Source organism: Anser brachyrhynchus, assembly GCF_964034855.1.
Source record: "Anser brachyrhynchus genome assembly, chromosome: 2".
Lineage (NCBI taxonomy): Eukaryota > Metazoa > Chordata > Aves > Anseriformes > Anatidae > Anser > Anser brachyrhynchus.
In genome coordinates, this window is record NC_137695.1 from 124,930,641 (window position 1) to 124,943,987 (window position 13,347).

The window sequence follows — 13,347 nt, forward strand, 5'->3', positions numbered from 1 at the left end:
CACGCAGGTTTTGATGTGCAAGGGGCAGCTGAGGCAGGGGCAGCATGAGGCCTTCAAATTCCTCCAGACACCAAAGTCACCTCTGACCTGGCCACAGAGGGGAGGGAGAGAAGAGAAATACCGTCTTGCTGCTGCCAGGAACGAGTCCCCTCCACCCCTGCCAAAAGCCCCAGCTGTCCGCTGCTCGGCTGCCAGCGCAGCTTTCCCCGTGCAGCTCCCAAGGTCTTGCCTACAGCGGGGAGCTGAACCAAAGGTGTGACTTCGAACCAGTTTAACTAAACTGCTACAAATTTCTCATCGAAGCAAGATTTCAGAAGAAGTTACTTGTTTTTATGTGACTGCTGGCAAGTTTGTATTTTTACGTAGGTGAAATTCTGCCTTGGTGGGCTGCATATGGGTCCAGGATTTCACCCGAATGCTTAGAAATTATGCAAGGCATTGAAAATAAAAACTAATCAGTAATACACTGAATTTAATGTGATTCACTGTCATTGCATGCAGAGAATACGAATCATTTTCATGTGGAAATCAATGAAAACCCTCACTTTTCTATCTCCCTGAACTGCCCAGTTTGCAGACTGGTGCTGCATACAGATAAAGGGAGTTGGGGTCTGCCCCAGGACGGGTTCAGCTGCTGTATAGCATGTGTCATATCCAAGCACTCCAGGGTTAGGAGTCAACATAAACATGAGAGTTTTCCACAAGACACTTGGTGGAGAAAGTATTAAAGTTATTGATTAAAAGAGCAGACAATATACTGACTGCACATACAGTACAGTTGCAAAGTGATTTTATACAGTACATGTGGGAACTTTGGCTTAAATTGAGGATGAGATATTTATTACTTGTACAGTTGTGTGATAAATTATTGGCAAGTAGAAGCACAGATGGCTTTCCCTTAAGATCAGGCATCACATGCCACAGATTATCTGGGAAATTGTCATTTTAAAAATAACTCCAGAGCAAGTGCCAAGCTGAGAGGGATATCAGTGTCTAATAAACAGACACAAACACAGCAGTGCCCAAAACTAAAATGTATTCGAATTAAACTATGCAGAGAGAGAGAGAGAGAGAGAGAGAGACTGTACAATTAGTACATATTCTCTAGCAGTGCAAATTAAAGCTTTTCATACTGTATTTCTTCTGACTCGTTCCCATTGGGAAGTTCAAATAATGCTTTTTGGGGCATATTTGAGCTGCTGTGGAATTAATGTGTTGAACAGTCCTGTTAGATTCTAATGTTACAGCTCCTAAAAAATATCATACTGGAAGTTAAGTGCAGATATAAAGCAGATATAAGGCAGTTAAGTGCAGATATAGGCAGGCAATTTTTCTAAGCTGTTTTTCAAGGTGGTGACAGGTTTACACCCCGAATTAACCGAGCCCGAGAGCAGCCATTGCTTCTATTGCCTTCTCTGGGGACTTCATGTGCTCCACACCTTGGGAAGGCCAGCTCCTGGAGCCTGCCGAAACACGCGGCCCAAACTGCGGGCTGCACATCGCCTCCTCGGTGTTCGTTGTATCGCTGGCCTGAGTGGCTGCGAAGATAAGGGGGGAGCAGATGGCGCTTGCTTATCGCTCGGCCTCCTCCCGGGGGGGGTGAAGGCTGCCATGTGCGAGTGAGGAGAGCCAGGGCCCTGCGGCCGCCCCCCCAGTCCCCCGGGAGCCGTCACCTGTCCCAGCCTGTCCTCCTCTCACGCGCTTATATGGGCACGGCTGAATGGCATCTCGTGACGCCGCGCTGCTAAAAACAGCCCCGGCTCCCCTCGGCCCCCCGTTTAAACAATGTCCTCCAGTGAGCACAGCCCAGAGAGCCTCTGATCGCAGCGGAGCCTTGGATTTATTTCAAGGGAAATTAACCCGGAAACCGACCTGCGACGCCGTGATCCGGAGCGTATGCCCCTGGAAAAGCTAGGGATGAGCACCTCCCTGAACTACAAGTCCTTCTCCAAAGAGCAGCAGACCATGGATAACCTGGAGAAGCAGCTGATTTGCCCCATCTGTTTGGAGATGTTCACCAAGCCGGTGGTCATCCTGCCCTGCCAGCACAACCTGTGTAGGAAGTGCGCCAGCGACATTTTCCAGGTAGGTTCGCTCCCGCGGAAAGCGCTGCTTCTGCAGGGACAAGCGGCACTTGCTGAATGAATGGAAAAGCCGAATATCACACGGCTCAGTTGGTTGATTTTAGTAGTTGGTAAGACTGGGGGGGGATGATTTAAAACAGAACGTGAGCTGGGGAAATGTCCCCAGGGCCCAGCTTCCTCAGGGCTGGGGCTGAGCTTGCACCAGCCTGAATTGCCCCCCGTGAGCTGCAGGGAGGTGGCAGCACGCAAGAGCCAAGGAGCCAGCCCTACATCCTGCAGTCTCTGCGTGTTCTCCTGGGCTCCTCTGTGCAGCTGCCCTCGCCTCGGGCATACCTACAAATGGATTGCTACACACAGGGTTTTGCCCTGGCACTTTTGGAAGAGCTGTGCTATCTCTAGCACAGGTCGTTGCAGTGCCGTGAGCCTGATCTGAACAGCTTCAGCCGCTTCTCCCAGTAATTTTTTTTAATGTGGGCTTTGAATGGCTTGGCCCAGAGCTCCTTGGGCTGGTAGGGATGAAGAGGGGAGAGAGAGGGATGTGGCCTTGGTTTCAGTGGGCTCTGGTCCATCATGAAACAGCCTCTGCATGCTCCAAGAACAATGTCTTGTTGTCAAAACACATTTTGGTGAAGGTGTGCATGGCCTTACTCACCTCTTCTTGGGCTGCTTGGCAAGAACAGGCCTCGAACCCCTACCTGCCCACCAGGGGAGGCACGACCGTGGCTTCGGGAGGCCGGTTTCGCTGCCCCTCATGCAGGCATGAAGTGGTCCTCGACCGGCACGGCGTGTACGGGCTGCAGAGGAACCTGCTGGTGGAGAACATCATCGACATATACAAGCAGGAGTCCACAAGGTAAGCGGTGAATTTGTACCCTTCATAGAATATCTGTCACAAAAGCAGACACTGCTTAGGTGACCGTTCTGGTCTTTCTATTTGTCAGAAGTGAGGTTTATTTAGTTATTTTCTCTCTTGGAAATACGGAAATGGGTTGTGCTGCTGTGCATGCCTGCCTGTTTGCGGAACAATGATGTCAGCTCTCACTGAGCTCAGAAAACAGTATCCAAATAGATGCTGAGTTTCCTCGCTACCACTTATAGAAGACGACTATGCCATGCTTATTCACATGAGCAATACTTGCCTGCGCAAGCGAAGACCTTGAAGTCAGAGTGGGTATTCATATGGATAAGGGAAAAGTAGCTAGGTTCATGTTGCTTATTTTATAAACTGTTCAAAAGAACATCTTTCTCTTTATCCTGTATGTTCTCATGCTAAAGAAAGGAAAGGAATTTCAAATTTTGTTAGAAAGTCCTGAGGGACAGGCAACACAAACAAGGAGATGGGTCAATTGCACAGAGAGGATGCCCCGCATCATAAGATCAAATCAAAACTCAATAAAAAGATCTCCACTCCTGTCAGCTTGGGATGTGAATGCTTGGGATGAAATCAAGCCTTATTCAGGACTCTGTAAAAAGTGAAGGAACAGCCAGAAATAATATATATGAGTGCTATGTGGTTGTGTACAAGAATCAGGATCCCACTATAGAGGAATGGATTAATCCTGACAATTAAGATTACGCCTAATGTTAATTGCCTGTAATGGATGTGTAACAGATCCAGCAGTAGAACGATATTGCATTCTTCTCTCTCTCTTGCCCTGGGATGGGCAGTACACATGCTACCACCCTGGGGAATGTAGTAAAGGGGAAGCTAATCCTGGTCCCAGGCCACCAAGCAAGCAGCTCTGACCGAGAGACTCAGCCTGTTGTCACCAGCGTGCATCCGTAGGGCCGGTTTTGTATGGCAAGGTGTTTTGTACACCTGAAGGAAGGTGTAATCCTAGCCACGCTCCGTGATAGTCATCCCATCCTGCTCCCACAAGAGCTTTGCAGGGATAACAGAGGCAATACTGGGGGAGCAGGTGGGCACAGGCGCTGGACCCCAGCTCCGGGCACTTCTACCCTTCTCCAGCAGAGGAGGTCAGTTACTAGCAGAGAGGACGTTTTGGAGCCCGGCAGTGGCTTTGGCTATTCTTGGCTGTTTGAATTCCTTCAGGGACTGTTGTAGCTGGGCATAGCTTCGAGCTCCAAAACACCGGAGAGCACGAAGTTGGCTTAAAATTGTCCTTTCTGCTGCCCTTAGCACTCCGAGCCCAGGGAAGGTCAGCTACCCTCGTGTGTGTCATTGATATCCAAATATTATTTGAGTCAGGAAAATCTCGGAGGAAATGAATCAGCAGAGCTATGGTGGTGGACTTTGCTCTCAACAAAATTAGCTGGACATGTGTGGCCTCATGTCTTTTTTCTTTCTTTCTTTTTTTTTTTTTCTACTCAAGAGTTGTATTTAACTTTAAAAATATGGAAATGCAGCTCCTTTTTCACATGTAGTTCATGGGCAAATTGAACAAAATTCAGTTAAATAGAAATGTAAGAGATTTAGTAGATTATTTTTTAAAATTCTACTAAAGTACAATGCAACAAGGAGAATAAAAGGGGAGAAGAGAAAAAATATAAATATGAACATATAGTTGCTTAGCTACCTATCCAAAATATTCGTTTGTTTAATCTGTTCAGGTGTTTATTTAACCTTCATGTATGTCCTTAGATTTAAAATAATTATCAGGGTTACGTAGCAGCGGCAGTGCATAACAGCATTATCTAAACTATTTGGCACTTTGTAGGCTTCAGCTGCTTATCTCCCTCTGCCTAACGTTCCTCCGGCTCCCATGGTGTGTGAGCAAGATTTGCCACTGCTTTACCCTGTGCTGTCCTGCTGAAACAAGAAAGTCAAGGGAAATCAAGTCTCCTCTCCTTCCTTTTGTACCAGTCTCCTTCAAACGGAGGGCTGGGTTTGGCAGAGGTACATAGGAGGGGTGAGATGTCACCTTTGCATCTTTGAGTGTTTCCAAGACAATCCTTCAAGACAGCAGCTCCTGTGACTTCCAGAGGGGAACCTCTTCCCCCAGGTCTTTCTGTGGGTATAATTCACCATAACTGCATGCCAGAATGATGCCAGTTCCCAGCTGCTTTTTGCATGAGCTGAGGAGAGTGAGGAAAATCCAGATAAGAGCAAGTTTTGTTTCCTGCTTAGAAAAAAATAATTGATTTCAAACTTATTTTTTTTTCTATTTTGAGTTTCTATTTGAGTTAAGGCATTGTTCTTTCAAAAATAAAAGCTGGGGCAGAAGCTGCCATGAGGTTGGGAAGCTCTGCCCAAGCCCTCACATGCAGCCCTTCTTATTAATAACAATCACATCATTTTTTTATCTTCTATCACATTGCTCATCAAACTCCAGCCGATGACAGCGTAGCCTGTTGCCCAATTTAGAACCTATTAGCAACACAAGGAAAAAAATTTTCAAGCAGGATGTGGCTCCTGCAAAGCTTTAAAGGAGGGCAAAGTACCGAACTGAGTGGAAATAGAGTTGACTAAAATATTACACCAATGTTTGAAAATCTGTAGGCCACTGATTACCCAAACTTTCTGAGGAGCATCAGGGGGCCTGCTGCTGCCAGGAAAGGGTAGCTACAGGAAGCTGGGACTTCTCACACGCTCTGGCAGCCTCTAACGAGCTCAGCCGGCTATTCCTGATCAAAGGGTGCTCTGGGCTTTGTTCCAGCTGAATCCTGCTCAGCGAGGGTCGAGTGCCCCTTCTCCCTTACACCTACTAGGTGAAGGCTGGCCCTGCAGCCCTGTGCGTGGACGGAGCAGCACGTGCAGCAGCGACCAGGCACCATGCTGAGAGCAGCGTGCACGGGCTCTGCGACAGTGGTGGCAGGGTACCCAGCACCACCACAACCAGCTGTTCCTGACACCTCAGTGGTCTCATACTGAGCTCCCAAAGGGAGGTTGTGGCTCTCCAGGATGGGCTGCAGAGATGCCTGGGCTCTCAGATGGCTGGACCAGGGAGATGGGCAGGTGGTGGGCACCGGTAGGGTTGTGACACAAACCGGTGCTGCAGGAGGAGCCCCACAGACTACACAGCACGAGAAACGAGGAGAGAGATCACCTGGATATTCTCCAAGTCCCCATGGAGACAAAGCCCAAGCCTTACCTGTGCCAAAGGTTTTCTTGGGTCAGGCATTCACAGTGGTGGTGTGTATGTATGGAACTGCAGGAATCCCAAAGTTCTTTTTTTTTCATTTTTTTGGTCTTCTCATTTTTCAAGCCCCACTTCTGCCCTGAGTATTGATGGACTTTTTGCCGCTTTTGGGAGAGTCCATCATTGTGGCTGATTTCCAAGGACCATCTCCTCCAAGTTTCATCCAACGTGCAGTTGTGCATTCCCGTGTGAAAACACTCAAGCAACAGTGGCAGGAGACCTGTGTGGATTCACAAAGAACTCCTGATAAAACTAAAAAATGTACAAAAAAAAAAAAAAAAAGACAGATAGATTACCCAGGAATATTTTGAGATATTTTCCAAGCTTGTAGAGATGGAGTTAGGAAAGCGAAAACCCACCTGGCGCTGAATGTAGTGAGAGATGTGAAGGGTAAAAAGAGCTTCTACAAGTACATCAGCAGCAAGAGGAAGGCTAGGGAAAATGTGGGTCCACTGCTAAATGGGACACAGGAGAGGCCAAGGTACTCAATGCCTTCTTCATCTGTCTTTAAAGGTAAGAATCCCAGGAATCCCAGGTCCCTGAGACCAGTGGGAAAGTCTAGAGCAAAGAAGACTTACCTTCAGTGGGGAGGATGAGGTTAGGCAATATTTTTTAAAAGGTGGACATCCTGATGGGATGCACACATGAGTGGTGAGCAAACTGGCCAATGTCATTGCAAAACCACTCTCCATAATCTTTGAAAAGTCATGGGAAATGTTATAGATTCCTAAGGACCATAAGAAAGCAGATGTCACTGTGTAACAACTACAGGCTGGTCAGCCTCATGCCGATCCCTGGAAAGGTATTGGAGCAAGCTCTCCTAGACAGGTATTGGACTCTCCTAGAACGCATGTCCAAACATATAAAAACCAAGGTGGTGATTGGAAGTAGTTAGCATCAATTTACGAAGGGGAAATGATGCTTGACCAACCTGATAGCCTTTTACAATGAGATGACTAACTTGGTGAACAAGAGAACAGTGGATGTTGTTTAGCTAGACTTTCAACTCTGCCTCTCGTAATAACCTCATTGACAAACTGATGAAACAATGTCGAGAGTGGATAGCAGACAGTGAGGTGGACTGAAAGCTGGCTGAACTGCCAGGCTCAACAGGTTACGATGAGCAGCACAAAGTCAGGTGGTGGCCAGTCATTACTGGTGTAGGTAGAGGTTGATACTGGGGTACAATGCAGTTTAATATCTTCATTAATGATTCAGATGATGGGACAAGAGTCTACCCTTATCAAGTCTGCAGGTGATACCAAACATTGAGGAGTGGCTGGTACACCAATTCAGAAGGGGAAATGGCTGGAGAAATGGGACAGCAGGAGTTTGATGAAGTTCAACAAAGGGAAATGCCAAGTCATGCCCTTAGGGAGGAATAAGCCCAAGTACATGCTGGAGGCTAACTGGCTGAGAGGCTGACTCACAGGAGAAGATCTAGAAGTTCTGGTGGACAACGTCACCATGAGATAGCAATGTGTCCTCACAGCAAAGGCAGACAACGATCTCCTGGCTGCATTAGGCAGAGCATTGCCAGCCTGCCGAGGGTGGTGATCCTTCCCCTTTACTCAGCACTAGTAGGACATCTGGAGCGCTGTGCCAAGTTCTGAGACCCCCAGTACAAGAGAGTCCAACAAAGGGTCAAGATGACAGCTAAGGGACTGCAGCATCTCTCCTGTGAGGAAAGGCTGAGAGAGCTGGGATTGTTCAGCCTGGAGAAGAGAAGGCTCAGGGAGGATCTCATCAACGTCTACTGGGGATCCCAGGACTTGGCACAACACTCTAGATGTGGCCTCACCAGTGCCAAGAGTCCTCCTCTGCATAAAGCATGCACAACACTCTGCACATTAAGGTCCTTATCCAGTTTCAGTGGGAAAAAAAATAAGCCTGTAGTAGTCAAATGCAGGCTGAATATCTCAAAGAGCAGAGACAAAGAATCATAGAATCACTATTGGGGTATTTCAGCTGCCTGCCCATTCTTTGGTCACAACCACGTCTGTGATGAATCTTTTCTCCTAGTAAAGCCATGCTGTTGTTGTCCTACCGGCTACTCTCTAATCTTCCATTTCAGGAGCAGCCCCTGTTTTACACTTAGGAGCTGTGTTTCAGCCTTTGCTACACCAGCGTAAACCTAGAGGATCTCCTCTGAAGTCAGGGAATGTTCTGCAAAAAATCTCTCCTTTAGCAAAGCCTAGGAAGGAGACCGTAAATCTGTTTACTTCTGGTCTTCTGTCACTGTCTTCAGGGCCCCGCTAGTTCAGGGAGTTCTGCCAGGTTTCTTCCAGCTCCTTGCGGCACCTTTGAAGGTTGGCTACTTCTGGCTGAACTTGCTCGACACCATCGCCTTTTTGCCCTGTGCTGTGTGTCTTTCATGCTAGTGGCACAGCTCCAGTGTCAAATAACATTCTCGTAGTTTCTGGTCCTGTAAATATTTTCAGGAAGAGCAGCTATTTCAGGCTTAATTAATCACTTCGATATTCATTGTCTGTTATTGCCCCGGCAGGTGGGCCCACCCACTGGCGCACCATAACATAGCAGGGGCTGTTAGCAGTCAGCTGCAAACAATGTAAAGCATCCTTCACAGTGGGGACACACCTCTTTTGGCTGGCCTTGAAATGGTGTTCAGTTTGACACATTGAGGGCCTTGTGTAAATGTATGCTGGAGATCTGACCCAAATAATGCAGGCTTCCTTCAGAAATGTTCTTCTGAATGTTCAGAAATGTTCTTATTTTTGTAAAGCATGTTATATCGAAGATCACAGGTTTTCCTTATAAACACTTTTAATTCTAGTGCCTTCTTGAATTTAAAAAACAAAGGCATAAGACATTTTCTTTATTGCTCAATCTTTTTTACATGCATTTAATTGATCACATTCCATTCCTCTTTTTTAAGGTCAGAAGAGAAAACCTGTACTTTGTCATTAAAAAATTTGCACTCTGCCAAGCTGTATGGAAAGTTCTACTGTAGTACAATATAAAATAATGATCTTTACAGAATGTTTTAAAATTGTAATAGAAAGAACGACTCATTGCCTCCTTGCTATAGAGCTCTATAGAATGGTTTTAAAAAAAAAGTTTCCATTTAATGCCATTAAATTCTATAGTTTGGGGAAATATTTTATATCCAATGATGACGACATATTTCTGTGATGTTGTTGTCCCATTTGCTACAGGTAAGTCATAGTTCTCCCTCCAGATAGTAGCATAAGGCTATAATGAGTTATACTGGAAAGATTTTGCACACCACAGTAGGAGTGGCAGCCTTTGGAGGCTGGAACCCCCAGGCACACTCCCTACACCACTCCACTAACCCTGTGCTCCAGTGCCACGTTGTCACATGCTCCTGTGCTTGTCACAGATGTTCTTAGGGTGCTAAGCATGGAGCACAGGCTCAGAAAATCATCATCCTGCCCATACAGATAGGACCAGAGCTTTCACTTACACTGGGTATGTCAATTAGGTGGCTCATTAAAGGAAGTTTCAACTAAATTGGTTCCTAAAATGGCAGGGGTTGACTAGTGTATATACGGCTGAATCATTTTGGTGAAGAGAAATCAGGACTGGGCTAGTGAAGCTAATGATAGATCCTGGCTTAGCATAGGTGAGGCTACACACTTCTTGTGTAACCATACCCTTGGTGGCTGGTACAACCGAATTAGCCACTCTTAAAAAGCTTGACACTGTACAAGCTATAGAGTCACAGAATCATCTGGGTTGGAAAAGACCTTCAGGGTCACCAAGTCCAACCAGCTAGACACGTGCCACCCAGCTAAAATTAGTTTGTGTGAGACCTTATTTTGTTACTGGCATGGAGTAAAGGCCGCAAGGACTTGGTCCAGTTTGATACCAACAGGCCTGACCTGGACCTCAGGGCACATCAACAGAGATGATAGAGTTAAAGGCATGAAGGCCCATTGATACCTACAACTCTTACTTCAAATTTACATAGAAGCTTTGCTGCATCAAGGCCAATCACCCAACATTTTGCATGATGAACCCTAAAGGAATTACATACGTTTCCTATTTCAGGCCGATGATGGACAACATGCTAATTAAAGTACACAGGTAGTCTCAGACCAATCTTAGTGAGGTTATTTACATTTTTAAACATGAGTGAGGGTTCAGTCACACTCCCAGTTGGAATCACAATATGAAATCATGTTTCTATATTCTCATCACATCCTATCATGTCAGAATATTAAATGATCCTTCTGTCTATTTAGTCAGCCTGTGTGACAGGTTTAAATCTACAGTGAGCATTCAGCTCAACCTCGGACACTGCTAAATGATTGTACTGTTTCATGTTGATACTCTGAGTACTGTCATCAGAAATTTATGAGACCGAGTCTATTTTAAACTTATTTTCTTTTGCAGGCCTGAAAGGAAATGTGACCAGCCAATGTGTGAAGAGCATGAAGATGAGAGAATTAATATCTATTGTTTGAACTGTGAAATGCCCACCTGCTCCTTGTGCAAAGTCTTTGGTGCCCACAAAGACTGCCAGGTTGCTCCTCTCACAAACGTTTACCAGAGACAGAAGGTAAATAATTTTTTGTATCTCATAGTCCTCCCAGCAATTGGAAGGACCATCAACAGGAAAGTATTCCCATGAGCTTCCTGTGAGTTTCCAAAGGGGTCTCAGAGTACATTCTCCATTCCTGTATGGGAATGAAGGGCTCACACAGATGTGTTGAAACTGTTCCAGAACACAGAGAAATAAATTTATGAGAAATCACACAGAAAGATATTAAAGTGTCTCAGTTTTTGTTAGGACAGTAAGGAAACATTTTAGACCAAGATTTGATGTGAAGATGAGGATCTCCCTTTTGAGGTTCCTAATCTATTTTTTTCAATGCTTTCATATCACAAAAAGAAGTGGAAGCGGGATTTACAGAACATGATAAAAAGAGAACAGGCCGTTACAAATCAAAGAGTTATCTATCAGGCACTTTTGCCTTTAAGCATCCCATTTTTAAGAAAATTTAAGTGAAAAACCTCCTGCAAGTAAATGCAGGAATATTCAATAGTTGGCAGCACAGGATGTACCTAACATCCTCTGCCCTTGCTGTCACCAGTAAAAGACTTGTTTATTTTTAATACAGTATTAATTTAAAACCTGACTCACTGGGTTATCCTCATGAGATAAACAGCTCATTTTTCTGGAGGGCCCCAGTGGGCCTAGCAATCAGACAGGACAAGTTTGCAATCCCAGCCTCCAACTTTGTCACACAGATGCTTGTGTGTGAAAACTACAAATGAGAAGTCAGTTTAGAAAAGTAGTTACAAGCATCCTTTTTGATCAAAAAAGGAGAGAAAAGGGGGAGAAGTTTCTTGGACTGAATCCATGCCCTCAATCACTCCCTTTCTGTGGAGACTTGCAAGCAGTGGTTTCCTCCCCAGTGTGCCTGTGGAAAGGGGCTTTCATGCCCAAGAATGGATGTCTAATCCAGAGCCTGTGGGTTGCACGCTTCAAAGGATCCTTTACAAAGCTGTAGAGGCCACAGACACGGATGTCTCTGTAGACAGATCACTACAGCAGTATGCCAAGGGCTCCTTGCCCTCCTCTGCACCCTCACCAAGTTCCCTATGGAGTATCTTCTCTGACTTTCCTCTTCTAAGGACATTTCCCATTCATGTTAGGGTGCTTCATGCTTCCTCCATGCAGAGGTCCCTGCCTCAACATCTCCAGCTCCTTCCTCCCTGCATGTTTTTTTCCCTTCTATCACACAGCAGGGTCCTCCATGTTCCCACTAGTTTGGTCCCTGAGAGAGTGTTCACCTGTTTCCCTTGAAATTACTCTGTCTCCATCCTTTTCTCCCTCTTTTCTCCCTCCCTTTCTCACCACAGCCCCTAACCACACTGCCCTCATAGCAGGGGCTCTGTGATGCCCACAGTCCCTCCAGGTCTATGGACCCTCTTTTCCTCTCCAGAAACTAGAAAAAAAAACAGCCCCTCAAGAGACAAAGCCTTTCCTGTCAATGAACCCAAATGGAATATTTTGAGGCTGTTGAAACATAGTGTTTTAGGCTATTTTGTGGCTGTTTTAGACAAAAGCATCTAGAAGAAACTTCTAGAAGAAAGTGCTTCCTCCTTTCCAAACCATGGCTTCTTCTCCATGAAAATTTTCAAAATGTCAATCTTCTCATAGTGTTTTGGGAGAGGAAACAAATGTCAAAACACTAGCAGGCAACTCGTGAGCAGGTAATGCTTCAATTTTCCATGGTTCTGGTGAAAAGAGCAGCTAATACCCTGGTATGGCTTATTCATCCCCCTGCTCCCCACTGTTAGATGGGCCACTCCGAGGTGGGACGGTGGGTGGCTGGCTGGCAGTGCCCCCCAAGTGTCTAACACCCTCTCACGTGCTCTCCCTTTGCTGACCAGTCCGAGCTGAGTGACGGCATCGCAGTCCTGGTGGGGAGCAACGACAGAGTGCAAGGGATAGTCACGCAGCTGGAGGAGACCTGCAAGACAGTTGAGGTAAGTAGCATGCCTTCCCGTCCAGTTATGGCAGAGTGGAGTTGCATCTTTTAAACTGGTGGTAACAATCACTCTTTACTAGACCTCACTTTACCGAATGGATTCCCACATCATTCTGCTAAATCTGTGGCTTTTTGTAGTACTAGCTGTAGCGCCTCATCCAAAGGATATATCCTGCTCAGCACCCTGCCTCTGGCACTGACCACGTGACTGAGGACAAAGAGTAAAATAATCCATATCAACATGTCTTGTTCAGCATTCTTAGTTGCACGGGTTATAACTGAAGATAAAAGCAGAAATGCCATCAACTCTCAGTTCATTTAACACCTAAGCTCAGGAGCTAGAGCTGCAGAAGACCAGAATTAGTCCTGACTGATTCTGAGTAGAACCTCAGTCTCAGACACATGGTAGCCTCAGCTTAGCTCCCAAGCATGTCGATTAACTCTTTATTTGGTTACTTTGCCTCCTGTGCAGTAGATTTCTAATATACTCATGTTGTCCTTTAAGGAATCCTGTTGTGTTGCTCATGGGTGTGTCGAGTTTGGGTTCCTACTGTGAGTTTGGATTTTCTGGTAAAGGTCTTTCTCTGACAGAGCTGGAATTGGTTTTGTGTCATTCAATAGCAGAAGTGGCTTTCATTTCCTCCAAGAGGTTTGCACCAACAAAGCAAATATAAATTTCAG

At 45.8% G+C, this 13,347-nt stretch overlaps 1 protein-coding gene across 3 annotated transcripts in view; it reads left to right on the forward strand.

The window, feature by feature from the left end:
- The first annotated feature begins 1,310 nt into the window (after window positions 1–1,310).
- TRIM55 (tripartite motif containing 55) overlaps window positions 1,311–13,347 on the forward strand; it is a 41,419-nt gene continuing 29,382 nt past the window's right edge. The window contains exons 1-4 of one of the 3 annotated variants that reach the window (XM_080578455.1): window positions 1,311–2,085; window positions 2,765–2,937; window positions 10,562–10,727; window positions 12,569–12,664. In XM_080578455.1, coding sequence (XP_080434581.1) covers window positions 1,897–2,085; window positions 2,765–2,937; window positions 10,562–10,727; window positions 12,569–12,664 — 624 coding nt within the window. In that variant the 5' untranslated portion in view covers window positions 1,311–1,896. The remainder of the gene's footprint in view (window positions 2,086–2,764; window positions 2,938–10,561; window positions 10,728–12,568; window positions 12,665–13,347) is intronic. The other 2 variants (XM_080578453.1, XM_080578454.1) reach the window with 2 other exon arrangements.